Genomic DNA, 26131 nt, shown 5'->3' with positions numbered 1-26131 from the left:
CGGCGGGCATGCAGCGGGGCCGGGAGGAGGAGCTGGAGGAGGAGGAGGAGGAGGAGGCGGATGGCGGCCCGGAGAGGGCTCTGGAGAAGAGCCCGTTCCAGCTGACGGCCGGGGATGTCTACGACATCTCCTCCGTGGTGGGCCGGGACCTGCTGCAGCTCAGCGCCGGGCCGCAGGTACCCGCCGCCCTGGCCCGGCTGCAGTTCCGGATCGTGAGGGTGCTGGAGATGCTGGAGACGCTGGTGAGCGAGAGCAGCCTGGCCGAGGAGGAGCTGCGGATGGAGCGGGACAGCCTGCGGCGGGAGCTGGAGGAGCTGCGGGGAGAGGGGGCCCCGGGCAGCGCCCGGCAGGTGGGTGCGGGGCCGCGGGCTGGCACGTGGCCCACAGGCCCCTTCCCCAGCCTCGGTCGCGGCCCGGCCGCGGGGGGGGGGAAACCCACCCGAACACCGGCGGGTCAGAGGATGCTTTTACCGGAATCGCTCTTCGGTCACAGCAGAACGAGCCTCAGAAAGTTCGCTTCTCATCTTTGTAGGCGGCCTCGAAGGCGTTTCCAGAGCCGAGATCTTCAGGGCTGCTGCGAGGCGCAGCGCTGCGCATCCCTCGCCGCAGTTTCCCCGCAGCGGCTGACCACGCGTTCAGCTCAGCGACGCGCGGTGCGAGCAGAGCTCAGACACGCACGGGCAGAGTTGCCCAGAGCACAAATCCGCCGTTGCACAGCTCTTACTTTTGCCGCAATCGCCAACTGCGCGTGCACCGGCCCTATAAAGACAATTTGCCATTTATGCAAACGCTAAAGCTTTGCGCAAGGGAAACCGATGCCTGTGACCAAAACAGTCGTTACCACAAAGGTCTTAAATTAGGAAAGGAGAATTCAGTTCTCACCTCTCTCTGAGTTTTGAGGTGACATGAGACAGATTGCTCAGCCTCTCTCATCATCAGAAAAGCAGATAAAAGCAGCTTCCTGGCAAACCAGATTGCACACTCTTTGGGACACAGACGTTGCCTTTAGCTGCGGTCAGAGTCTGTCTCAGTTGAGCCCTAGACTTGGCTCAGAAATACAGACACCAAGGGAATACAAAAATAATACAAAAAACTATAATTAACTGCTTGGGAAAAAAAAATCAGAATTGTGATGAACTCATACTAGTTCTAAGAATTACTATTTTTTATAAAATTTAGAGTTTTTACTCTACAGGTGCCCTGTTTTTGACAGGTTACAAGCTCATGACCACCACCATTTATTTTACAGCTCAGCCTTGGACCAGACAAAATGGTCATAGACCTCACAGATCCAAATCGCCCCCGGTTCACGTTACAGGAGCTGCGAGACGTATTGCAAGAGCGTAACCAGCTGAAAGCTCAGCTTCTTGTGGTGCAAGAGGAGCTCCAGTGCTATAAGAGGTATATCGTGAAGACAGGAAAGAACGATTAACAATCGCCTCGTCTCTGGGGAGCTTACCAGATCGGAGCGTTGCAGGTTTGAGCGCCTAGGCTGGGCTAGGCACTGTCCAGACGGATAAGAGATATCTGTGCTCCCGAGAGCCTACAGATGGGCAAAGGAAAACGGGGGAACGATGAAGTCTCTATTCAACATAATTTTAAAATTAAGCTCCCTTTTTTTTTGGCAGTTTGCAGCCTGTTCCCGTAAGTGTACCACTGTAAGCCTACACACAGTTACTCCCACTTCACATACAAGCTGGGTTCTCATGCAGATTAATTCTATGCAGTCACAGCAGTTGCACACGTACTGTGCTGGTCTAAAGCCACATTACATACGAAAGAGCACGGGGGTTTCCATCTCAGCTTTACTTAACATTTCCTTCCTCTTCCACCTTGCCGTCGGGGACGCTAGCTGATCTACTGCTCCTTTGCTCCCACTGAGGGTATGGCAGGGATCTAGAAAAAAGAATATTAAGCCCTTTCATCTTCATTCAAGATAAGCTGGGGGATTTTTTTTTAAGACTGACAACAGAGGGTTGTGCAAGGCACTTGAATTGTGCAAAACAAGTGCTTTCAGAGAAGGATTTCTAGAAGGGACCAAAGGGTGGGATGCAGGAAGGGTCTTGCTCTCGGTGCTAAAAATTCCTTCACCTCCAAGGCTGCTCTCCCCCAACCTCTGCCCCTCATCATCATCAAGGCTGTATTATAGACTCTTGGGGACAAGAAACTACTTCATGATCTAGACACAAATATCTGAGCACATTAGATTTCATTTGAGATGCTGTATCTCAGACACAGTAAGCCCACCCTTTGCCTTGTCTGTAACAGGCAGCTTAAGCCCAGAAGTTAAATCCAAGAAGTCAGCTTACAAACTGCTCAACAGCACTTCCCACAGCGCTGGGAGACACCACTTCCCCAGCTCGGCTGCCTGCTTTTGCTGTGCAGCCATTGGAATGGCTTCTTGCTTTGATTTCCCAGCTGTGTCACATGGCTTATTACAGTCCAAGTTAAAAATTAACACTGTGAATGCTTCAAATTTCTCAGTGATTTAAGTCACAGTGCTGTGCACCTAGAGAGCATGTCAAGGCTGCTTTTCAGTTCAAGTAATTCTGTGTGGTTTTCTCCTCATACAGCGTTACAGCTTAAGCTAAAAACCATCTTCCCTTTAAACATTCACATAAAATCCTAATCATAATTGTACAGCCATAAAGAGTAGTTGTGCAGGGGAAGAGGATAAATAAGAGTCTATATTCTAAAACATCTTGTGTATATGCAGGGGAGACCTTACAGCAGCCTTCCAGTGCCCAAAGGGGGCTGCAGGAAAGCTGGAGAGGGACCTGTGACAGGGGCGTGTAGTGACAGGACAAGGAGGAATGGCTTTAAACTGGAAGAGGGCAGGTTTAGATTGGATATGAGGAAGAAATTCCTTACTGTGAGGGAGGTGAGGCATTGGCACAGGTTGCCCAGAGAAGCTGTGGCTGCCCCCTCCCTGGAAGTGTTCAAGGGCAGGCTGGACGGGGCTTTGAGGGACCTGGGCTGGTGGAAGGAGATTTGTAAGGTCCCATCAAACCTAAACCATGCTATACTGGAAATAAGCTCTATATAGCATAAGGTAACTGACATCCTCACAGAGGACGGCTTAAAATGATGTTTGGGGCTTGCATTTTTTCTCGTTATTTCTGAGTAGAAGTTATCATGCAGATATTAAGAGATCTGCAGTGTCACAAAACACCTCACAGTCCCATTTCTCTAAGATGAGACTCTGCCTCAGAGTTATCCCGTGCCAGATGTCACACCAGTTTCTAGGTACTCTCCTGTATTTTTATTTTCGAGGTCCAGCTGAGTGTCGCTTATACTTTCAGCCTTCAGCCACTGCAGTCACAAGCTTTGATCCATTGAGCTCTCAAGATAAATGAGGTCAGCTCAGGACAGTAAATTGGCACGCTGTGAAAGCACAACATAGCGTGCCAGCTGGCCAAATCTTCCAGGCAGGGGAAACATCATTTGGTAAAACTGAAGCTTTTGCCTAAAGTAGGCGGTTACAACCTTGCAGAGTGTAGTGGGATGACAAAATCGACAGCTCATGCAGCAGTTTCTTTTTTCCTCTGTAGGGTACAAAGGGGAACAGCCACCTGCCTTGCAGGGAAGCTAGGAATCTCCCATCTGTTCCCAGCTGCGTGGTGCGAGCCTTCGTGGCTGCGCTGAAGGTACCACAGATCCACCCATGCAGAAATTCACCCTACTGTTATCTTTGGACTCTCGTACAAATCCAACATGTAATTACACTTCCCTTTCACTCCTGCTACAATCTGCCATTCTTCTTCTGTGGAAAAGCCAGCTCATTACATTTTTAGTGTTCTCATCAAAGCATTGCCTAAGCAAAATTACGTTGCAGTATTTAAGGAAAATAAGAGCAACTTGTTACAAGAAACAGGCCAGGCTGCCGTACCTACCCTTCACCCACATCCCAGGCCGCCCAGGGAAGGGTTTAATATATGCAATGCCACACTACGCACGAAACCACAAAAAATAAACAAAGCCTCTTCTTTTCCCAGTGGAATCATCTCACAGAGAAGGGACCAAACTGAAGAACTGGAAAAAGAGGCCAGTGGCAGCAACCCTAGCACCAGCAAGGACAGCAAAGAGAAGACAATTATCAAACGGCTGTAAGTGTGTCTGCACCTTTTTTTGGCAGAATACGGCATGCTTCATACTTGGTAAATCCAGGGATGAATTCCAAACTTTGGCCTAGTGGGCTGGGTATTGTTTTCTCCTCCTCTCCCTGTAAAATTAAAACCCAATAGAGAAATCCTTTCCTGTGGAAAAAGCACTGCACAGGAAGACAACGTCGACCCAGGCAAGCAGGGCATCACTTTTTTTCTAGGAAAAATAAGCATTTCAGGCAAAACTATGCAGTACTTGCTCCCCTGCTAGCACATTAAGACTCTGCTGTGGGAACACAGCTGTCCCTGGAGGGCTGTTTACATTGTATGAAGCAGCTGTACGCTGTACCCACAAGCTCAGGCTGTGTCTCTGAAGCTCCCTAAAATAGCAGAATGCATTGACACGGCCATCTGACTGTATGTTCCTTCTTTTCCAGTTGTACATTTTTTCCTTTTTGTTGTCTTTTTTTTTTTTAGGTTCTCTTTTAAACATGGAAAATGAGCATCCTTGGGAACTTAACCACTTCTGTTCAGAAATGGCACTGATAAGAGCCTCGAAGGCGTTAGAGGAGTCAATGATGGGAAGAAAAAGCATCACTCCTACTGTAGAGAAAACGCAATCTCATAAAAGTTGTGTTGTATAATATTCTTTCAGAATAGATTTTACTTTGCTGTTTTAGAAACTGTTTAAGACGGACACTTTTTGTATTTCTTAGATTCCTGCCAGACATTACCCACATGTAGAGAATAAATGTTTATACAAAGTTTTTATTCTTATTAAAAAAGCCTGTTATCATCTGTGCTGCCACTTATTTATCCTCTCCACCTATCAAACTGCTCAACCCAGATGATTTTGCAAGATGAAGGCATTTTTAAGAGCTACGTGCCATTCACAAGTGCATTCATAGAGAAGCACTGGGAAGGAAGAACCCATTCAGATTGCAATCCCCACTGCTCTTACATAGAAAATAACTATCTTGCACTAACACAAAACTGCTTGAAGAAAGCCCCAGCATTGCTTTTTGTTCTGTGTCATCCTTTGCATTAGATGTACGATACACAGGCGGCAGCAGGCAGAAGCCTGCAATGCCCCACCCCACCCAAGGAAGATGCAGCTGGGCAGAGCCTCTGCACACACAGAAGCAGCTGTTTGGGGTCAAGATGAAAGATGAAGGAGAAGAACATAGCAACGGAAGAAAAGCTGCTGCATCGTGCTCTGCCTGCGTGAAGGAATTATGACTTTTGAGGTGCAGACGTGCTCAAACTGGAACAGATGCACCAAACATTTCATTTCTGACAGCTAAAATTCTCCTGCGGTAGACAGCTGTATTTTTCATAAGCTCTGTTCTTTCAATCAGCTGTCACAAGCTGTGTATTAGCCCAAGTAATGAGATTTATCACTAGTGGAAGCATATAGGGCAAACAGAGGAGTAGAAAAGAAGCTTGAAAGATACTAATTAGGTTCCACATTTAGAAAAAGTAGAATTTCCAGAGCAGAAAAGTCTGAACAGACATAAAAGGAGCAACGACAGGTACCAAACTATGATCTTACTCTCTTCAGAAGTGAAAGCAGGCTCAGAAATCTTTTGATTCCCTCTCATACGCCAGCAGCATGAAGAATATAGGACACTTCACACATCTGCTCAGATGCACAACGTGAATGCAGCTTTGCAGAAGGTAGAACTGCAGTCTCCGTTCAGAGAGAATTTCTTAGCAGCAGTACATTAGCAAGGCAACATCAAAGATGTCTAACCTAAGCAAGCTAGTGTTCTGTGCCCTGGCTAAACTAAAGCAATTTTGCCCTCTTCAAAATACTAATAAGCCTTGGCCACATCCCCACAACGTATTTTCTAGAGTATGGTAGCAGGGAAGGAAGTTACTGCATTTCCTTAGCAGAGGTTTTGTGTTTTGAGAGGGAAAATAAATAAATAAATAAATAAATAATCTTGCATCAGCAACAGCCAGGATACACCTCTGAGCTGAAGAGATGTTTACGTGTGCTCAGAACTCCATCCTCTTCTGTGGTTTATCCAGGGATGTACTTTCCAATGTCCTTAAAAAAAAAAAAGGGAGGGGGAAGTTATGCCCTAAAACACACTAATCATTCTACTGCAAGGTCTTAATGAAACAACTTTAGGTAATAAACTGCAGAGATTAAACAAAGCTGTGCAAAAGTAACAACGCCACAGCGGCACTAAGACTAACATAGCCCCAGGCCACTCGTCACAATTAGTTGAAGGAGACAATGAAAGCTGCAGTTATTCGTTTCCATTTACCATTTAAGATGTTATTTATTGAGGAAGTTCACCAGTTACAGCACAGGAGAGCACCTCAACTTTTTTTGGCCTAGTCTTTTTCTGGAACCATGACAGCGGCATCCACTCTGGTGCCAAGGGAGCTGCACAGCTCCTCTCTCAAAAGGGGAGCAAATCCCGTGGCTATGGCTGCACCAGAAGAGGCTACGGTCCTGCTAGAGCAACCTCACTGCATCTAGCAAAGCCACATGAGCCCAGCAAAAAGGAGTTTAGCTCCCAACCCAAGGACATCTCCCTGCGAAGTGCTTTACACCTTGTTAGAAGATTATACCTTCCTATAAGGCACAGGGATAAAAATTCATATGACATGCTTCTGTGAAAAGTATTTTGAGATATATATTTTTTAATATATATCAGTTCCTAGAAAAGTAAAGGATACATACTCAGTGCAACATCAGCTTTATTACCATCTTCCGATGCAGTGCCACTTGATTACCAGTTAAGCGTTTCGGAGAAGACAACTTGGGTTTTTTTTCTGTAAAATAGGGAGAGATCTTCCCCCTTTCTTGTTTACAAAAATGATGCTGAAGAATAGAGGTTTTAAGCTATTTGACCTGATAGAGAACAAGCAAATGTTTAAATTAAAAAAAAAAAAAAAAAGAAAAATAAGCATTTTATTCCAATTTTGACTTAAGCGAAGTGCTCTAGTAAAACAGGATACTGTAGTCTCTGTTACTGAGACCAGAGAAAAATCAGTGCCAACTCAAATAAGTCAGCCAACAAAGCTTACCTGTAACTCAGTACATGTAAGGTAACAGGTCTCCAGTTAATTCTTCAGAAATGGTGAAAATACACAGGCTGTCTCTGATGAGCTTGCCTCGTGTTAAGCAGTAAATAATATAAAGCATTTAATGGCTAATGATTTTCACAGCTTTCTTGCAAAATGCTAATGATCTGCAATGGAGACAGGTACTGTAGCAGCCACTTCATCAATAATAAATATATTCTTTATTTTACAGAGACATTGTCTTCAAGTTTTTAATTTAAAAAATACATCACTAAGCCACCTCTCTTGCTGCTGGAGCATACAACCAGGATGGTGTTGCTATTTGACCTATCACATAGGCAAGCGTATAAGATTGTCCCAGAGGGCTTCAGCTGGAACAGCAGCAGCCTTCAAGACATGAGGAACAGAAGACATTAAGAGAGCCACAGATCCCTTGCTGACATCTTCCAGCAGCAAGCGTGGCTGATGGCTCACAGCCATTTTCATCTACACACATGCCAAGCCTGCCTTGGCAAAAATTCCAACTGGTAAGAATTCATCTTTAACATAAAGGACCTGCATTGTATTGCCCGCCTATATCACAGATTTGGTTCTCCAACAGTAACGTTACAAACATCTGCAAGATGCCAAGCACTCAACTCCCATTTAGGGCAGTGGGACCAGACCATGCTGGACAGACCTACAGGACCAGGCAATAAGGAATCTACTTTCTTCATTGCATGAACTCCATCATTACAGTTTGAAGCTGCATATGAAGATGACTCCTATTTTTGGAACCGCTATGCTCTACTTCAAGCATTCACAGTAAATAAATAGCTTCTGATGTGGCTAATTCGCATAGGAAGGTAATAAAAAAAATTTTGAGCGCGCTTTTTCTTTTACTTCTTTAAAATCCTCTGGGATACTCCTTCAAGAATCAGCCATCAACTATACAAAGGTACCATCTTAAATTTAACAAAATAAGTAATGTCAAACATTGATTCTCCCTGTGAAGTTCTATCTTCACATTTCTAACCAGTATCAACCCAGTCTATTAAATCCATCCTCATTTGGCTTGGAGTCATTTCTCTGAAGAAAGCGGCCAATTTGACCATCCATTTCCCTCAGCACCAGTGCATTTAAAGTTAATTGCCAACATGAGATACAACACTGGAAAAACTGGATCCCTACCACAAATTATTTGAGAACGATAGTAGCATCCATCTCAGAGAAGCCTGTCAGCACTGGGCTGTAAAAAGCAGTCTGACAAGCAGTCGAGCCACTGGATGTGCAAGTCAGAGTACAGAAGTACACGTGCTGTCATAAAGCTAATGCCAAGTTCACCACCCCCCAAAGTGGGGCATGAGATTTCACTGCAAAAGCAGAAGCACAACCCGAGTGATTAAGCTTCTGTGCAAGTCTTTGACTGCATGCTCAAGTGGCACTTCACTATGTAGAAGTATTCAAATTTTAGGGAGGGTTTCCTTTTATGATACAAAAGTTTTGGCAATCTAAGATAAATTATTCAAGCCTGCCTGGAAAACTGTAATAGGTATTTAAATACTGCAAAGCAAAAAGGTAGTTTTTTTTAAAGGAGCTCAGAACACCATAAGCAGTCCACTAAAAGCTGAGGGAAGTGAGGACAAGGAGAGAAAAAAAAAAAAATCCACTGACTCCTTGGAGAGCACTCAGTCAGGAAAAAAAAAAAAAAAACAACCAAAGAAAGAAGATGAATTAGTGTTTCAGCCACGGATGAGCTTCAATGGATGCTTTGCTTCTGTCTCCATAGTCGTACAACAGTTCTTCACCTGCTTTAATGTCTCTGGAAGCTATCAGTATGAGATGAGGCACACCGTCAATGTCGTGAAGCTTTGTTTGACAATTGCCACATTTGCTGTGATTAATCAGTCTTCCCAGACGATTAGTTTCTTTCGTAGCATCAACACTGAAAGAACAGGAACAGAATGCAGGAACGTGCTGCATATCACGCAAGCACGTTTGCGGACAAAAACCAAAGCGCAAATCAGATAAAGAATAAGGAATCTAGACAAGGCTTGAAGAATTAAGGAAAACCAGAACATTACAGAATATTCACGCAATTAAATAGAGAGCACATAATATGGCAATGCAGGTAAACTGAAGCAATTCTGGGAGATTTTTAAGTTAGCACAAACCCCCCAAAAAAACAGAAAACATAGTCCAATGTTTTTTGAGCTGCCTGTTTCCAAGCAGCTGTCAACTCTTCATGAGGAATAGCAGAATCTAGATGTAGAACTCCACCAGAAAGGCTTGATACCTTAAATACCCTCCCCTCAGAGAAGCTGTGTCCAAGCCAAGTAGTATCCACTGAGTAAGCCAGCAAGAGTCTCTACTCACATGGGAGGCTGAGAATGCCTAAATACTACATTGCTCAGCCTCTAGAGACCTGGATACTAAAGCTCTAGTGCCCCACGTTGCACAAAGAATTGTTATGGCAGCTATCACCATGGCATCAAGACTGCAAGTCAGACACTTAGAATATAGAGTGCTTCAAGACAATTAACATACAGGTTAAGTGACCCACTCTCCAGTATCCAGTAACATCAGCCAAGGAGGAACGAGCATAGTCTGAGTACTTGCTTTGAGAGAACTGGACTTTGGGGCAAATGAAACAGCAAACAGTGATAAAGCATACACACGGGGTGAGCGTCAGGTACGAGAGAAAGAAGAGAGAAGTCTTTGACCCAGTCAAAGACAGTTGAAGGAAATGTTCCTCTTCCAAAGAGTTTGTCCATACTGCTTTTCAAACAAAATCCTTGCAACTCAGGAAGAGTAGTTAATTTTACAAAAGAATAAATTTAAGCAGAAGGCCATGGCAGAACCAGAAGTCTCATGCAAGCAGATACAACTCTCTATACAGCTTGTGCTGTATACTTCAGAGAATAGGGCTCTGAGTCACCTACCTTTCCTTTTAGCCCAGCGGTACAGGAGGCTCTTGCACTATGAAACAGTGCTCCAAAAAGATTTCCTAATTCATAGTTCCCTTTTTTTATTTTCAGGGAAACAAGAAAAGACTTAGCAGCAAAGCCTCTGTCACTCAACTATCACACTTAAGGGAAGAGAAGCTTACCAGTACGTTTTGCTGAGGTACTGAAAATAGTACATATAGCAGCCTGTGGATGGATCTTGAGCATACACAGCTTCTCGCTTCTTAGCATCAGTGATCTCTATGAGATCCCCATGATATTCAACTACAAATTCTCCTCGATTAAAATGTTTAGTAGCGATTACTCCTCTCCCTTTGCCGTCAATGTAATCAATCTGTTGAGTTGAAAAGAAAATCAGGTGGGAAATTAGAAAGTATTTACATGACTGCAAATATGCTGTTTACTAGGAAATTACTGATTTGTCATTAAAAATGCTACTGCAGAGTATTTGTGCGCATTGCAGACAAAGCTATAGAAGCACAATGCACACCACTGTGGGAGAAATATAGGATGCATTTAGAACACACTCCATGAGTTAGCAGGTATCTTGATACAAAGTCTTCCAGTCAAAGAACTAAGAATTACTTTAAATAAACCACACACGAGAAGAGTTATCTATTTTTTTTTTAAAACTACTTATTAGCTGAGGCAGTAAGCTCTTCCATCGCAGGTGCACTATCACCATTAGCATGCAGAGGTTAAAAAGTTAGAGGAACAGAATCGATCACAGAAATGACATCTATCACCCCCCAGTCTGGTTTATTATTCCTGCCTCCCCTGTAAACTAGACAATTCTAAAAAGTTCTCCTATCACTGTTGCAGATGTGACAGCATTAACCGCACGCTGCTGGTTTTCAAGAAACGCAGCTCTTCTGCACTTCTGGGAGACATCTCTGCATTAAATTCTAAAAAGGGTGATCGGGATAACCCTGATGTTAAGCACTTGGTCTCAATCAGTACAACCCATTATCCCAAGTGCCCTAACGAAGACCCACAGCGACTGGCTGTAAACAGGCCAAGAGAATTTGCTACCATACAGACAGGATATATGGGTATTACTTTTAAAACATATGACAATTCAGATGCTGTATACAACCCCAATTCTGGAAGCTAACCCAAAAAATGAGATACTGAAGGGAGCAAATGCATTTTCAGTACAGACGATAAAGCCCTTTCAATATTTATGACTGAGGCTGCACATACATATTCTTCAGAGCCAAATATTGCTCATCCAAAAGGAAAGAAAGCATGCTCCAGTTTTTCTGCATTTTCATCTTACTATGCAGCAGCTCTGAGATTGAGTTCTGCTACTTTCTGCTTAAACATACTAACAGCAAGATACTGTATAAACAGTACATGGCTACTCAGGGTGGCGCTGTCGTTACCTTCATTCCTTCTTCTTTCCCACTTGTAATTAGCTCATCTATTTTCCTCCTCTCCTCAGTCTGCAGGAGAACAAGAACAAATAAAACCACAGTATTGTTGATTGTTTTTGTAGCTTATGTTATAGCTAAAAGGAAATTATTAGCCAGTGACACTTGTTTTTCCAAATCATCTCATATTTCTACCAAAACTGAATGGTAAAGAGAGAGATTTCTGCCCTTCAAAATACATAATCAGCTAGATTCTATCCTACAAGAACTTGATTAGCACTTCCAAATTTTAAGAATGTTCTTAACAATACTTCCAGTGCACAATGCTATTTGTATTTGGCCAATGAAAACCACTTACAGATAGTTACGCACTTCCTCAAACGTTCCATTAACTGGCAACCTTACAAGTAACGTTATTTTAACAAGAAGCACTACCTCCAATTCAGATTTGCTCTTCCTGGAACTTCTTCTAACTGGGTAATAATCTGTCACTTTTCGATTTGGTGTTCTTCCTTGTGTTCTAAGGGATAAGAAAAAAAAAATAGAGAGCACACAAATTTCAGACTATTTGTGAAGTTACACCTCTAGAACAGAGGTGTCTGTAAGAAGTTTTAATTTTCAGCTTGGTATGTTGCAAGGTGATCAACGTGAATCAGTGTTTCTCATCAGTACTCTTCAAGCCAACAGCTAGATCCTTTTTTCTTCCCCACGTTATTTCCATTATTCTAGTACTAATTCTTTCACAGCAATCATGAGATGCTATTGGAAAGCAACTGAAGGTCACATTGCAAGTCTGAAGCCCCCTGTGTGCCTTGCCAGAAGGCACTCTAAAATTTAGGTCATGAAAACTGCTTGGCAAGGAATTCATTAGTGTTACATCACATTATTCCAATATCATGGGAAAGGGCATCAGCTCATCCAGGAAGCCTCTAACTGTAATTAATCTAATTCTGTTTCTGACAAGATACATTTCCATTTGTCCACAGAAAAGTAGGTCTTAATGGCTCATTAATTTATTTTTCTATAGGTGATCAGCAAGTATTTCACTTGAGATAAAATACACCAGCCTTGCTTTCATGAAAAACAAAAGTCCTCTGCAAGGTAATGCTTGTGGAGGTGCAAGCACATTGGGTGCTATTCTGCATTTTCTAATATATTATTTTTGAGAAAACAAAGAGGTCTCCTTTAAGATTTGTTCCCCTCAACATAACTGTTTGCTTTCAAAAAAAAAAAAAAAAAAGCAAGAGTAACAATAATTACACATCTGAGTGTAGTTCCTGAAGGAAAAATGCAGATCAAAGCCTCCTGGTGCAAAAGGACACACAGAAGAGAAGCTTTTACAATTCCACAAGTCACTTACTTTCTCCTTGGTCCACGTTTTGCTTTAACAGTCTTTTTCTGAGCTGGCTTTGCATTGGCCTCAGCAGCACAGTCTGAAGGCAGGGGCATCTTTTGAGTTTCTACAGTTTCTTGGTTTTGATCAGAGGAGGGCACTGAAGCATTGCATCCACCTTCTTTATCTTTCTGGTCTTCTGGTTTCATAGCACCTTCGATTATATTGCCACCATTCTTTTTTTCTGGTGACAGGAAAATAAAGTAAGGCTCTGAACTTAGGATCATCTATACCAGAGTGTTTTAAATGAATTCCAATGGTTTCTAGTCCAAGTTTCTAGTTCTGTCAAACAGGAGAAAGAGGAAGGGAATGATACAATCTCTTTCTGCTAGAACCCACATAAGCTGTTGCTCAACTTTTGACTAGTCATTGCTACAGTACACACAGTACCGAGGGAGGGGTGAGCAGAGAAAGGGAAAGGGTAAAACAGAGTCCAAGTACTTTGTCATGTTAGGTTTGCAACTCAGTTTTCCAAACCTGAACATGCAGCACTTTCAGTGCAGCGCTTGAAACAATGGCACAGTTTGCATCTAGCATACTAAATTATCAACATCCTGCACCGATGAGGGAGAGGAAGCCTCTCTGGATCCTGCACTGCTGTGACCAGTAGCTGCAGACACTGGTACCAAGTGGCCAACACCACTCAGACAAATTCCACAGGAGCTAAAGGGCTGGCACTTACAAGAGGCCTACCCCACACACAAGCAACGTTTTCTTGGTTGCATGTGTCCTACCTTGTTATGACCACATCCTCCTTCTCAGCCAACTGATTTAGAGGTAGGTGAGCATGGCTTAAAGCTGAATAAAGTTTTTATTTAAAGCAAATCACCAGGTTTAACAGTCCCATCTGCTCACAGATGCTTCACTCTCACTGGAGAAATTAAGCACAGCTGCAAGGGCACAGCAGTGGGACAAGCTAAAGCAATCTTCACTTTCTTATCAAAATTAGAGAGCTAAATTAGGAGCTAAAGGCCCTAAGTTTCCAGTAAACCTGACACTCCCTGTGTTGAGTGGGACTTAAAATACCTGCTTACTGAAAGTGTTTGCATCAAAATGTTTTGACAAAATTACCAAGGTTATTAAATGCACCTTTAAACACAAGCCAGCTTTTTTTTCCCCTCCATAAACTTATGGAACTTTCCCACTCCTAGTTACTACAACGAAACATCTACAAAGCCTGGCACTCAGCATCCACAATCTGTGCCTCTGTTTCATCCTGAAAATTTAAAAATTGTTTCTTCTTCTACCAGTGCCTCTGCCTCATACCTAATTTGACTATTGAATTGCCTTTATACAAATTAGTATAAAAGTAGTCAAATTATAGAATAAACCAGTTTTAGGTAATAAAACAGACCAAAAAAAAAAAATAGATTAACTGCCAAACATTGACCTGAAGAAGCAGAGCAGTAATAGAACTGCAGGGAGATTAGAGCACATTGACAATGGAAGCATTAGCTTTTTATACCCAGAGAGATAATTCAAACACAGCCAGACAAAAAACAGAGGAAAAATCGCCTGATAAACCTGTGACCTAAGTTTGGAAAAGGATAAGGACACCCTCATCTTCATAGAGACCCAGTTTGCTGATAGAGTTGTAGGACTGGGAAAGCAACTGGGGCACGGGAGCAGCCTGGCCTTCTTAACTGTGTATTCAAAGTTTTCAAAGTGGGGGCAGGGGGGAGCACATTTAATGAGGCAAGCAATCCAAAGATCACTCTTACCATCTCCTTTCCTGTAGGTTTCGTTTAGTGTTTTGCCCTGACATTTCATGTCGTGATACATGACAGAGTTTTCCTCTTGAAGCGGGGGGCGAGCACCAGGAGTTTTGTTAGGATTCAGGTAGCTGTAGATTTTGGATTGACCAATAAACACATTCTCCTAAAACAGACCCACATGAAAATCAGTACATCACAGAGATGCCAGGTACATCACGTTGGTATCCAAAACGCACTGCAAAGACCAGGACCGACAGCCGATGCAAATTACGCTGCTTTAACGCGCCATCCTTGCTGCTGTTGCTATTTCTACTGAGTGAAAACGTAATGCTTGTAAGCACTCAGAGAACTTTACTAATGCAAACGCTCAGTCCAAGAGGACTTTCCTATGAAGTGTTGCAGAATGGGGTAGTTATAAAACTAACTCCAGCTTCCACCCTGTGCTTCACAGTATGAACTCTGGTGCTGGAGAGAGAAAAAAAAAAAACAAAAACAAAAACCAACAACCCTGAGCCACTCAGGAGGAAGGTGGCCTCAAAGACTGCAAGCCAAAAAAAATACTATTAACATAGCAAAAATTGTCCAAGCCTAGAATAGACCTCTCATAGCCAGAGAGGCATGAGTTTAGCCAAACACTCTCATGAGGTGTCAAATATTACTGTAGTTAATTATATGCTCTACTGAGCAACACAGAATACAGGAATTGGCAGGAATCAGTTTTGCACAGTCTACCTTGAGTGACACCTCTCAGTGAAGTCTGGGAGATACACATTGCGATCTTTTTATCCGTTATATTTCACAAAATGAAGTACTAAAGTTGTTAATGGCAAAAGAAACATTAAAGAGTCTACACAAAGCACTTCTCCCAGCCAGGAAAATGGAAAAACTCTCCGTCACGGTCAAACACCACAGAGGCCAGGGTTTGTACTGGTGAGCAGTATCAAATTTAGCAAAGTTTAGTGGAGTCGTGCCACCTTTGCTTTCACTGTCTCCTGCCACCTCAACAAGTCTGACTATGCAGCGTATGTGGGGCACACAGATTTCAACTGTGAAACCTCAGTGCCTGGACAAGCAGATGCAACTTGGCTAGAATGAGTTTGTCTTGGCTGTATTTTGACTCAACCAAAACAAGTTTTCAGACATTGCAAGCCAGTTAAAATAATAAAAAACATGCACCCATTTTTTTTCTTTTTAGAAAAGCACACAAAGGTTTCCATTAGTTAAAAAAAAAATTATTGCTCAAATGTAGCTGACTAAACAAATACTCCAGTACATGTAGTCACAAAACCACTGAAGAAGTAAACAAAGCACACAACAGAATACACAGAGTAATTTTAATAATTAACATAATCAGGAATTACAAACTTGATCTGTACATAATTCACACACAAAATAAGATCAGTTAAAGGCTTAAATATCAGTGCACAAATAAACTTTACTAAAGATTAAGATTACATTAGAACAGCCTGAGAAAAAGCAAGCCAGCTAGACACTCCTTGACCCTGAATATTACTGAAAGGTCTATGAAAGACTTGCTTATTTAAAAAAATGGGGCTTCTAGGGATGAAATACTATGAAAGCACTCAATTTTCACAATTGCAAGCAGCGAACCCTGCACTGCAAAGTTTCAAGATTTAGTGAAGAGTTTAAGTAAGGGTATTTCCGGAAAAAGCCAGCAGCACTGAACTGCGGCAGTCCACCTGCCAGCAGAGCCTTCTGGCTTTCAATACCCCACTAACAGGAAACAAACGATTATTTTTCCAGCATAGCTTCCTCCCCTCATTCCCAGCTCCCTGCCTGCTGCGCTCTTGGCGCTACCGAGACGCGGCTGCCACGTCTTTGTCTGTGCCAGGCTGGAGACCCTCGAGAACAGATTTTCTCAGCGCAGCTGAGCACATGAAGGGCTGCTGAGGAGCTCCGGGATTTGATGCAATAGCCACAATTATTTCCATGGGCGATTAAACGCAAAGTGACGATCAGTTTCCAGCCAACTGCCTGTAACAGAGCTACAGGACGGGGAAGATGGCACGAAGGGATTGCCGAGCCTGGGGCCTGGCTGCTCGCTGACAGCCCCGGCAGCGCCCCGCGCTTGCAGGGCAGCTGCGGCAGGGCACGGGGGGGGGACGCGGAAAGAGTCCGATTCCACTTAAAGTCAACCGATTTCTGAATGACTCGAGGAGCCCCAGAAGGCAGACGCCCGGGGCCACGCGGCTCCCCGCAGACCGGCCCGCTGGCACCGCCCCGGGAAGCGGAGGGCGCAGCAGACCCCCGGGAGCCGCCCGCCCCACCCGCCCAGGCCCGGGCAGTGCTTACCCCGCCGGCCCGGGGGCGGCCGGAGCCCTTCCTCTCGGCGTTCTCGGGGCTGGCCTCCTCCGCGCCGCCCGCCCTGGCCTTGGGCATGTTCTTCCCTAGGAGCAAGGGGGGAAGATCGGTGCCCGAGCCATGTCCGGCGCGGCCGCCCACGGTCATCGCCCGGCCGCCGCGGCCTGCGCCATGTTTAAAGGGCTGGATGCGGCAGGGCGAGCCGCGGCGGCCCAGCCCCTTCCCGGCGAGCTGCGCACACCGCGCGGGGGAGGAGTCCCGCCGGCCCCGGCGCCCCGCGCCTCCCGGGAGGAGCATCCGCACCGCGGGGATGCCCCGCGCCGCCCGGCCCCCGCCCTGCGCGACAGCCCGCCGCGCTCCCGGCTCCATCGCGCTCCCGGCCCCGCTCCTCCCCGCCGTCGCGGCCGCGCACCTTTAGCCATGACGGCGGCGGGGCCCGGCGCCCTGAAGCCCCCCGCGGCCGGGCTGCCCCGACAGTCCCCGAGGAGCTCCCCCACCGACACCAAACGCTCCGCGGGGAGACGCCGCGCTCCCCTCCGCAACCCCATTGGTTTAACCGCGTGCCGATAACCGCTTCCGCGCCCCTTATTGGCGCGTAGAGCCGAACCCCGCCCTCTCCCTGTCACACGGAGATGGTCGCAGCTCCCGGGAACAGGGTTTAAACGCGAGTTCCCTTGGCGCTGATTGGCCCGTGCGAAGGGTAACCGGCGCGCTGATTGGCGGCCAGCGAAGGAACGCCCTTCCGCGGCCGGGCCCCGCCACGTGGGTAGGACGCTCCGCCGGGAGCGGGCCCCCGCCGGCCCGGCCGTGCCCCGCGGAGCGGCGGCGAGACGGCACCCCCCGGCCCGGCCGGTCTGGGGGAGCATCGGCATCGCCCGGCGCGGCCCCGTCCGTGCCTCCTGCACCTCTTCGCGGAGCACACGGATCTCGGCTCCTGCCTCCCCTGCCCCGGCCGCCTCACAGCGGGGACCCCCAATCCTAGGCGGGCTGTAAAGCTCTGCTCTGCGAAATTAGGAGGCTGCTTCATGCAATGTCTAGCTTAAATCTCCCCGGTTGAAATGTAAGTCTATCAATTCCACGCTGCAAGCTTGCCCGAAGAGCAGATACCACTTCAGTGTGACTCCTGAGCGTCAAAGCCCTCCCCGCGTAAGCCCCCGTCCTGTAACAAGGGCAGCTCAAATACGGCAGAACAACAGGGCCGCCCCCAGAAGGGCCTCAGCAGCCTTCAGCATCGATGCCCTGCTCAGGCGCGCACGACAGGCCGCGTACATGTACTTCAACACGAGGAAAGATGGCACAGAGTAAAGCAGCAAGGGCAAGGCGGCACAGAGATCGAGGGATGCTGCGTGTTTCTCGTTAGGGGATGTCAGCGTGGAAGTCAGGAAATGACCACACAGCACCTCTTTGGTGCTCCGCTAAGCAGAGCAATTATATTAAGCAACAACGCATGACCAGTCTTTCTTCTTATCTGTGTTGGCCCTTTTAAGACCGATCTAACAACAGTGACCTGTGTGTGTGCTCAGGATACGGGTCTGCAGCACGCAAGCCGACCCAAAGCGCTATCGCCATAGGGACGGCTTCCCACCCGAGCCTTATCTGGAGCCACAGGCCGCCGCTTGTCTCTTGGGCATTCCCACAGCGATGTAATTGGCCAGCTCAGGGTGGCAATACGACTGAAAAATATCCCCTTCCTTAAGAGCAACAACAGAAAAAAAAAACACTGTCAACTTCAGCAAGACACGCCCAGAAGGGAGGGCCTCATCCTGCCCGAGCCGTTCCTCGGCAGCTGGCGAGCGGAACAGGCACGAACGCAGTGTGACTGCAGAGGAGCTAGCTGAAGGCAGCACCGCGTTTCGGTCTACGCTCTCCTCATCTGTGATAGCTCTCTGCGTAAACAAGCACTCTGAGAAAAGGCAGAAGAAACCCAGCTCTGTCACTGTCACCTTCACTAACAAGGCAACCAAAACGCACCAGGTGCCCTCCTGCAAACTCCACGGGCCGCAGGGCTGCAGCCAGCGGACATCAGCTGGGCGTCGTGTTGATCAACTCCTCTCTCAAGGCAGGTCCACCAGGCTCTCCAGAAAAGCACTGGAGCCCTTGGCAGACGCTGCTCTGATTTTTCCACCCCAATTCACACTGTTCTTTTCACACAGCTAGGATGTGACTGGAAAAAAAATCGTCATAAATTACTAATGATGATTTCCTTCTTGCAGTAATTGGGGAACGCTGTTCCTAATGTCCTGGGAAAGCTCTGGAAACGTCTTTACTGTGGTTTTGCTCAGCTTTTGGGGGTTGGATATTTTAAATATCAATTTTTTTTATACGTATATTAAACAAAGCAACCGAGTTTGCATTGAAGCTGTGCGGGCCGCCACCAGAGGGCAAAACAAGCTCAGTAATTATCTTCCCTAAAACAACAAAGAAAACAACATCATCTCTAACTGGCCTCTGCTACCAGCACGGTGGGATCACACTATGAATTAACAAAACGTGCTGGCTTTACCCCCTTAGCTCGCTCCAGGGAATTACGTCCCAAAAATCCAGTGCCGAGGGGAAGTTAAAATGTTATCACACACATGAGGCTATAGCCCAAAAGAGGACGCGCCTGTCAGCAACCGCCCGTCACCGTGACTCAGGGAACACAGCACGTGGGGAAGTGCTGGCTGCCTCTGTGCTCCCGACTCCCGCTAGCACCAGCTCTAAAACCCACTGACCTCAATATTCTCTTCTGGTTTAATGGGGAAACGCGAAACGGTTTTGTGGGGGAAGGGAAGAAAAAAATAAATGAAGATGTTGGATTTGCCCCGAAAGGAAAGAAAATCTTCAGAGTAAATATCTTCAGTCTAAATTAACAGCTCACCCGGTTAAAAAAAAAAAAAAAAAAAAATCTTATTTTTTAGGACTGGTTACCTTTGAATTCAAAAGTTCAATTTCGTTCAAACATACCAACAACACACACTTGTTAAATATTTCCACCCGGGAGCAAGTTCTTGCTGTAGTTCTTACGCACCTGTCAGATTTGCAATTATATAAATATCACAACATTTACACAGATTTCTTATTCACGAAATGAAATCCTGACAATTTGTGTTTCAGCCACTGTACCTCTCCATTAGAAAGCAAGCAAAACCGATGCCCTAAGGGTAACTGCTACATTAAGCAACATTATTTCACAAGGTCACACAATAAAATGCCAGTAGGTGCTAACTAAATTTCATAGATGATAAAATATAATTACATTCAGAATAGTATACGTCAATTATAAAAAAAAAAAAGCATCTGTGACCAAAAAAAATGCACTGAGATCCTTAAATTATATGCAAAATCCCAGGGAAACGGCATCCTGCAGATAATTCTGCATGTGCTCATTTCACGGCAGCAGGAAGCATCCGTGCCACCAGTGGGATTACTCACCTCTCCCAGTCGAGGATGATCATAAACTCTGCGCGCAGGCCTGACGGGTAACTATCTTTTCAACTCAAGACATCAAAATTGTCACTTTCTTGTCACGATTGTAGGGAGCTGCTTGGATGCATTTAATGTTCAAGACAGTGCACATGAACTGTATTTCATTGTGCCTTCATCTGAAGCGCGTAGAGGGCAATAATCAAGATATCAGCTGCCGTTTAAATTGTTCTTCTCATCTCTGGCCAGACTTCCATCGTCTTTTTCTCCATTTAGTGTCTGAAGCATCACTGATTAATCTGAATTACTTAAGTCAGTTTAATTAACGTTGCTTTGTCTTTAAATAGCTTAGCCTAAATCTGTCTAATCCTTTATTCGTTATTTTAATCCTTGTTAAGTTTGTCTAAGGAAAAAATAAGCAAACTTGTGTAAAATTGAATGAGCAGTACTGAACTTTTTAAGCAGATTTCATTATTGCTGACATTTTATGTCTCCTTCAATTACATGTTAAATTATTAAAAAATTCTGTATCTTCACACCCCTGGGAAAACGTTTTAACAGAAGATTGTCTCTTTTAGCAAAAAATCCGTCAGTCTGAGGGCCTTAAGTGACAAAAAGATCTCTCCAAATATAAAACTAGCGTTAAGTAGCCATCAGATTTTCAAGCATAGTTAGCTCTCTGCAGCAGCAGATTTCACCTTAGCAGCTTGTATTTTCAAGCGGACACTCAAGTGCCGGCACATCCCCACGGGCCTTCCCAAGCCGGTCGGCGGGGATGGCCCTCGGCACAGCACCGCTCTGTCACCCCTCATTCTCCTAGGGGAGTCCAGAAAGCTCCTGTGAGGGGAACACCGGAGTCGTGGGTCAACGGGGGCACGGGGGGAACTGAACATATCCCCAAAACAGGGTGACACCGACCCCGCGAGAGTACTCGGGGCCCTACAAAACGGCCGCAGCGGGCCTTCACAGGGAGGCGCCCAGGCCTCAGCAATACCAGCGCCCACAGCGGCGGGATGGAACCGAGAGGCCGCCTGAAGGGAGACGCGTTCCTCAACAGGAGCACGGGCGGGGGGAAGCTGAGACAGCACCGCTTCTCCTCAAGCCGGCAGCACCGAAAGCTGCGCACCGCGCCCAGCCCGCCTCAGCCGCTCTCGGGGCCGCGGCGCTGCTCCCAACCGCCGCCAGCGCCGCCCCACAGGTGTGCGCAGCGCGCATGCGCGCGAGCACAGCCTCCTCCACCTAGAGACAAGACGCGCCTGCGCACTGCTAGCGCTTCACGTCCCCGCCTTGGCCCCCCCCGTTCCCCCCCCCCATGATGCCTCGAGAAGAGGCAGGTCTCGCGAGAGCACCGCCTATCGCGGCCTCGCGGCAGCCGCCATCTTGGAAGGGCCGGGGTCACGTGACCGCTTGCAGCCGTTCGCCTCCGCCTTCCCCTCCCCCACCCGCCGGGAACCGGGCCCGGACCGCCCATCTCGACTCCGGCCGCCGCCCCGGGGCTGAGCCCCCCCCCCCCGCCGGGACGTCGCTTTTTGAGGACGGTGGATACGCGGCGGGGGGGAGGCTGGAGGGGGAGCTTGCTGCCTTTCGCTCTTGCTGGGGCGGGGAGAAACGAGGGAACGGCATGTCACGTGACGAGGGAGCGCGCGCCAAAGCCCGGCGGCGGCAGCGGCGGGGAGCCGGGGGGGGAGGGGGGCGGCGGAGGGGGATGGGCGCGAAACGGTGGCGGCGGGCGGCCACGTGACTGGGGAGGCCCGGCTGGAGGGGCCTGGGTCACATGGCGCGGAGCGCGCGCCAGCGGCGGGCCGTGGTGCGTGTCACGTGGGGAAGGCGCGGCCGCGGCGGGCGGGGGAGGCGCGGCGGCGGTCACGTGGTGCGGCGCGGCGGGCGGCCCTAGCCCCCCCCCCCCCCCCTCCCTTCCCCCTCCCCTGTGAGAGGGGAGGGAGGGCAAAGATGGCGGCGGTGAGTTAGAAAGCGGCGGGCGGCGGGGCCAGCGGCGGAGACTTCCAGGACTGGCCGCGGGAGGACCGAGAGCCAGAGAGAGTGAGTCCCACTCCGTCCTTTCCCTTGGTGGCGCGGCCTACTCGGCCGCCTCGGGGCCCTCCCTGCACGGCCGGGCCGCCGCGGCGCTCCCCGGGGGTCCCCTCCCCGCAGTCTCCGGGGCCCGCGGCGGCGGTGGTGGCGGCGGCGCGGGGGTTTGTCCGGGAGGAAGGCCGCCGTGCCAGTAGCGAGCTCTGCGTTTTCCTCGTTCCCCTCAGCCCGGAGCGAGCCGCGCGGCCGCCCCCGCCGGGGGTCCCGGTGGGCCGGGGGTGGCGCGGCGTGCGGGGGCGGGCGCCACTGTCTCGGCGGGGCCGCCGCTTCCTGGGGCGCCGTGCAAACTTTGTACCGGAGGGCGTGGGAGGGGGGGACGGAGGAGCCTCCTGGGCGGGCGGCGAAGCCCCGCTGGCTCCGCGAGGGGGCTGTTTCGGTAGCGGTTGGCGGAGTCGGTGGCGCGGGGGTGGGGGGGGGCCGTGGGGCCGGCTTCCCTCCGCCCTGCTCGGGCAAAAAATGGCACCGGGACGGCGGCGTCTCCGCGCCGCTCGCCTTTGTGCGCTCTTTCCGCGGCTGGGTTAATTGTTAAGGTTTGAAATGGAGCCGCTCTGGTGAAACGAGGCCGGGGGTGGTGGTGGTGGGGGGGCTGTTGATTTATGGTACTTGAGAGGCCGCCGTGAGATGCAACGCTGTCGCTCTGCCCCGGGCTCCCGGTGCTATTAAAGGGATCTTTAAAGAGATGGAGGTCTGAAAACAAAAAAGTCGCGCATGGGACACAATTACGCAGCCAATTCTGGCCCAACCCGGAAGTTTATGTCGGGAACACGTGTTGGTGGGGAAGGTGGCGAGGCCGGGAGCCGGGGTCCCTCCCGCCGCCTCCCACGGGGCTTGGCCCGCCCGGCCGAGCCCTCCGGGGGCCCCGCAGCTGCCGGGAAGCGAGCGGTGGGGCTGAACGCCGCAGTGACAGAGCTGGCCTCAAAGTCCAGTGACTCTTTAACGAGCGCACCTCAAACAGAGGTTGCTAGGGTGAGTAATTGTTTAACACAAAAATGCTCTTACACTCTGAAAGGAAAGAAGCCTGTGGGGTTTTTTTCTTCTTTTTTAAAAATTGTTTCGTTATTATTTTTAGCTGACCGCACTGTGTCTGAGGGTACGTTAGAACTCTTATATTTTCTTCCAGGTACTCGTAGGCTGGTTTTGGATGTTCGATACCTGTTAAAGATGAGGCTAACCGTTTAAATGCTTTAAAAAAAGGTTGAATTGATGTATTAGATAACTTTAGATTATGTCATTTGTTCATGCTAATAATTTTTTTTTTCTTTTTTTTTTCACTGGTTCTAGAATTAAGATTTAACTCAGTGATAGACTGTTTGGTTTTAGAGTACCTAGATTGTGTCTAGCTTAAAATTATTATGTGAAAGTTCTGCAAGCTTTTCTCCCCTCTCCTAAATAGAAAAACTATAGTTGATGATGTAAAGCAAAGAATACACTATGGCAGAAGTTGTGTAACAGCATGACATTCAGACTAGTTTTCTCTGTTTCTTGCCAATACAATATTTTATATTTGAATGCAATCTTAGTATTTAAAAATAAAATGTGGGCAGTTTTTCTTGTTGTCCAAGTGAGTTCTGTGGTGTCAAAACTGGCTGATAGCTACTTTGAAAGCTATTAAAGTAGGTAGCAGATGCAGTTAATGCTTATCTTGTGCCTTGGGATACACCTACAACTGACTCCCAGGCCAAAACTAAGGAAAGGTTCTAGTGCTCAGGTACTGGTCTTACCTCTTCTGAGTTTTTACTTCTTAGAAACTTTCACTACTAGCTAAATTATCACCTCCAACCGTTTAGTCTGAAAGCTGATTTAATGCTAAATCATTGTGTTGTTTTGTCTCTTTAACAGCTTCTGAATTTCGCACGTGTATCTGACTGTATATCCTGATTACTGTAGATTTCATAAAACAGTCACAAGACAGCTTTGAGGTAGAGCTGGATCCTACAGTACCCTGAACTGTGTCTAGTGTCCTTGCAGGCTTTGACTTTAGAGAGGTAACCAGTGTTTGAAAAACTGGTAGCTTTTTTACAGGGTTGGATTGGAATTGTTTTCACAAAAATCAAAAGTTAGTTCTGTACATTTAAATGCGAAGTTAACTACTAGTGTTGAGGTTAAAACATGTAAGGATGGGCAAGTTCAGTAATTAGCATTTTACTCTTTGGTTGGATGGTGACTTGGAAAGGACCAGAAGGCATTGGGTTGGTTGGGTTTTTTCTTCTTTGTTGTTAGTCAGGTTGCTTTCTGGAGCCAAAAGCTGCAAGATGAGCAGAATCCATCTGGATATCCAGAGAATCCTGCTGTGTGGGATTGGGGATTAGCAGCCCTTACACTTCTGTTGTGAGAGGCTGCAAATGGAGATGTGAAATTTTTAGGTTGATAATAGGTCACAGTTTAGACAGCCAGAGAATTTGTGGAACGTATCTATCCTTTCTCTACAACTTCAGATTTTGTATGGTTACATGGTTTGCCGTATAGTGCAAATGACATGTATTCCTCAGAAAGCCGGTGGGAAAAACCCTTCGGATAAAAGGAGAAGAAGAGTTGCTTAACTCCATCAGTGTCTCAGGCCAAGCATTAAAACCTGAGTTTGCAGGTTGGGGATATGCTACAGAGACCAGGTGTCTGAAGGGTTTGGAAATAGCCGTACCTAGTTGGTGTGACGTTTGATTTGAGCTAAGTTGTGATACTGTAGTTCATTTTTAAAATAAGCTCCTCAGGTATACAGTGTTACAATATGTAACTCAGAACTAGAAAGCAGAAGCTTTATTATTTAGGATTGCTACCATTATTTTTATTAGGGGAAATGGAGAGCAGGTTGGTCGACATGTGTTTTGAAATCTTTTTTTTTCTTTTCTTTTTTTTTTTTTTTTGTTTGTTTTGTTTCTTTGTACCAAAGCTAAAATGGAGGGAGGGAGAAAGCCAGGTTGGCATGGATACATGACATATTAAACATGGCATTCTGGTTTTGTATCTTTAAATCAGAAATTCTTTACATAATGTGCAGTGGTAGCAAAACTGTCTTTTATCAAAGTTTAGGCTATATTCTTGAGCGGAAGAGCACCTTACAAAAATACTTGATGTGTTTTCATAGCCCTTCTTGAAATGGCAGTGGTCTATATGTTTTCTTAATACAAAGGAAATAATTCAAGTGCTACCACTGTTGAAATTTCATAGATCTATTCTCTTAGTTTTATCTAACAGGTTGATTCTTGCTCAGTGACATTGGACAGCCTGACTAAATGTAGACAATCTTATCTGCAGGATTCTGCATGCTCAGAACAGTTCTTTGACTGGTGGAATGCTCAGGAACAGCTTGTAATATTCACAACTTTTTTATAAGTATTTTCTTTCGGAGATTTTCAGGATGTGGCAAACAGGTCCTTATATAGTGTTGCCAAAGCTGAGCTGCAGAGCTTGATAAAGTCACTTTCGCTTATGTTAACGAAGGAGCCTCCTACCTTGTAAGATTATGGAGCTGTTTCAGCTTGATAATGTTTTAGGCTTGTCTAGTGTATGTCACGAAAAATAAACTAAACTTTTTTTTTTTCTCATTTAATTTCCTTACTAAATTAAAACTGGAAGGGGTAAGGAGGGACAGTAGTGGTATTTGGAAGTTTCACAAAGACTAAAATTGGTCCTAAGTATTCAGTGATTTTTGATGTAAAAATTCTAGAAGTTCAGAATTCCTTTTGTTCCAGTTTCAAACAATGTAGCATTGTTCCTGGTGTACAGAAACAAAATAAGTGAAACTAGT

The 26131-nt window shown here is 46.7% G+C and overlaps 3 protein-coding genes across 12 annotated transcripts in view; 2 read left to right on the top strand and 1 right to left on the bottom strand.

The window, feature by feature from the left end:
* Positions 1 to 8: 8 nt before the first annotated feature.
* RILPL2 (Rab interacting lysosomal protein like 2) lies at positions 9 to 4899 on the top strand. 2 transcript variants are annotated; one of them, XM_086761544.1, is made up of 4 exons: positions 9 to 350; positions 1250 to 1401; positions 3996 to 4106; positions 4581 to 4899. In XM_086761544.1, exons 1-4 carry the CDS (start codon positions 9 to 11, stop codon positions 4603 to 4605), a joined length of 630 nt encoding a protein of 209 aa, XP_086617670.1. In that variant the 3' UTR covers positions 4606 to 4899. The 2 variants fall into 2 exon arrangements, with proteins under 2 accessions (XP_086617670.1, XP_086617671.1); XM_086761545.1 differs by lacking the exon at positions 4581 to 4899 and adding an exon at positions 3552 to 3647 and having other exon boundaries at positions 3996 to 4103.
* KMT5A (lysine methyltransferase 5A) lies at positions 185 to 21358 on the bottom strand. Of its 8 annotated transcripts, XR_015260431.1 has the most exons (13): positions 16885 to 17117; positions 14578 to 14734; positions 12824 to 13040; positions 11899 to 11983; positions 11476 to 11535; positions 10234 to 10424; positions 8933 to 9069; positions 4123 to 4222; positions 1777 to 1896; positions 1460 to 1543; positions 883 to 1048; positions 472 to 759; positions 185 to 314 (listed from the first exon to the last, which is right to left on the bottom strand). XR_015260431.1 is itself a non-coding variant. In XM_086761535.1 (9 exons), the coding sequence occupies exons 1-8, from the start codon at positions 17038 to 17040 to the stop codon at positions 4149 to 4151; spliced, it is 1077 nt and encodes a 358-aa protein (XP_086617661.1). In that variant the 5' UTR covers positions 17041 to 17117; the 3' UTR covers positions 1426 to 1896; positions 4123 to 4148. The 8 variants fall into 8 exon arrangements, 5 of the variants coding, with proteins under 5 accessions (XP_086617661.1, XP_086617663.1, XP_086617662.1 ...); XR_015260430.1 differs by having other exon boundaries at positions 1460 to 1896; XR_015260432.1 differs by having other exon boundaries at positions 203 to 314; positions 440 to 759; positions 1460 to 1896.
* An 826-nt stretch (positions 21359 to 22184) lies between these two features.
* The window catches only part of SBNO1 (strawberry notch homolog 1), a 35333-nt gene continuing 31386 nt past the window's right edge, over positions 22185 to 26131 (top strand). The window contains exon 1 of one of the 2 annotated variants that reach the window (XM_086761700.1): positions 22185 to 22338. The gene's annotated coding sequence lies outside the window, so the exon portion shown is untranslated. Of the gene's footprint in view, positions 22339 to 23002; positions 23353 to 26131 lie in introns of those variants that run through there. The other variant, XM_086761701.1, reaches the window with a different exon arrangement.

This window comes from Chlamydotis macqueenii, chromosome 17 (assembly GCF_036417535.1).
Source record: "Chlamydotis macqueenii isolate bChlMac1 chromosome 17, bChlMac1.mat, whole genome shotgun sequence".
NCBI lineage: Eukaryota > Metazoa > Chordata > Aves > Otidiformes > Otididae > Chlamydotis > Chlamydotis macqueenii.
Note: the sequence above shows the minus strand (reverse complement) of the source record. Positions and strands in the feature narration are given on the sequence as shown.

Bases quoted from the DNA above. Each gene is read 5' to 3' on its own strand.
- RILPL2 (XM_086761544.1), top strand. From the start codon at position 9: ATGCAGCGGGGCCGGGAGGAGGAGCTGGAGGAGGAGGAGGAGGAGGAG. The intron at 351-1,249 runs GTGGGTGCGGGG...TTTATTTTACAG, and splicing joins CCCCGGGCAGCGCCCGGCAG to CTCAGCCTTGGACCAGACAA. The intron at 1,402-3,995 runs GTATATCGTGAA...TTCTTTTCCCAG, and splicing joins GAGCTCCAGTGCTATAAGAG to TGGAATCATCTCACAGAGAA.
- KMT5A (XM_086761534.1), bottom strand. From the start codon at position 17,441: ATGGGGTTGCGGAGGGGAGCGCGGCGTCTCCCCGCGGAGCGTTTGGTG. The intron at 16,980-17,305 runs GTGCGCGGCCGC...CCTTGCTCCTAG, and splicing joins CGCCGCCGTCATGGCTAAAG to GGAAGAACATGCCCAAGGCC. The intron at 14,735-16,884 runs GTAAGCACTGCC...GGTCTGTTTTAG, and splicing joins GCCGCCCCCGGGCCGGCGGG to GAGAATGTGTTTATTGGTCA.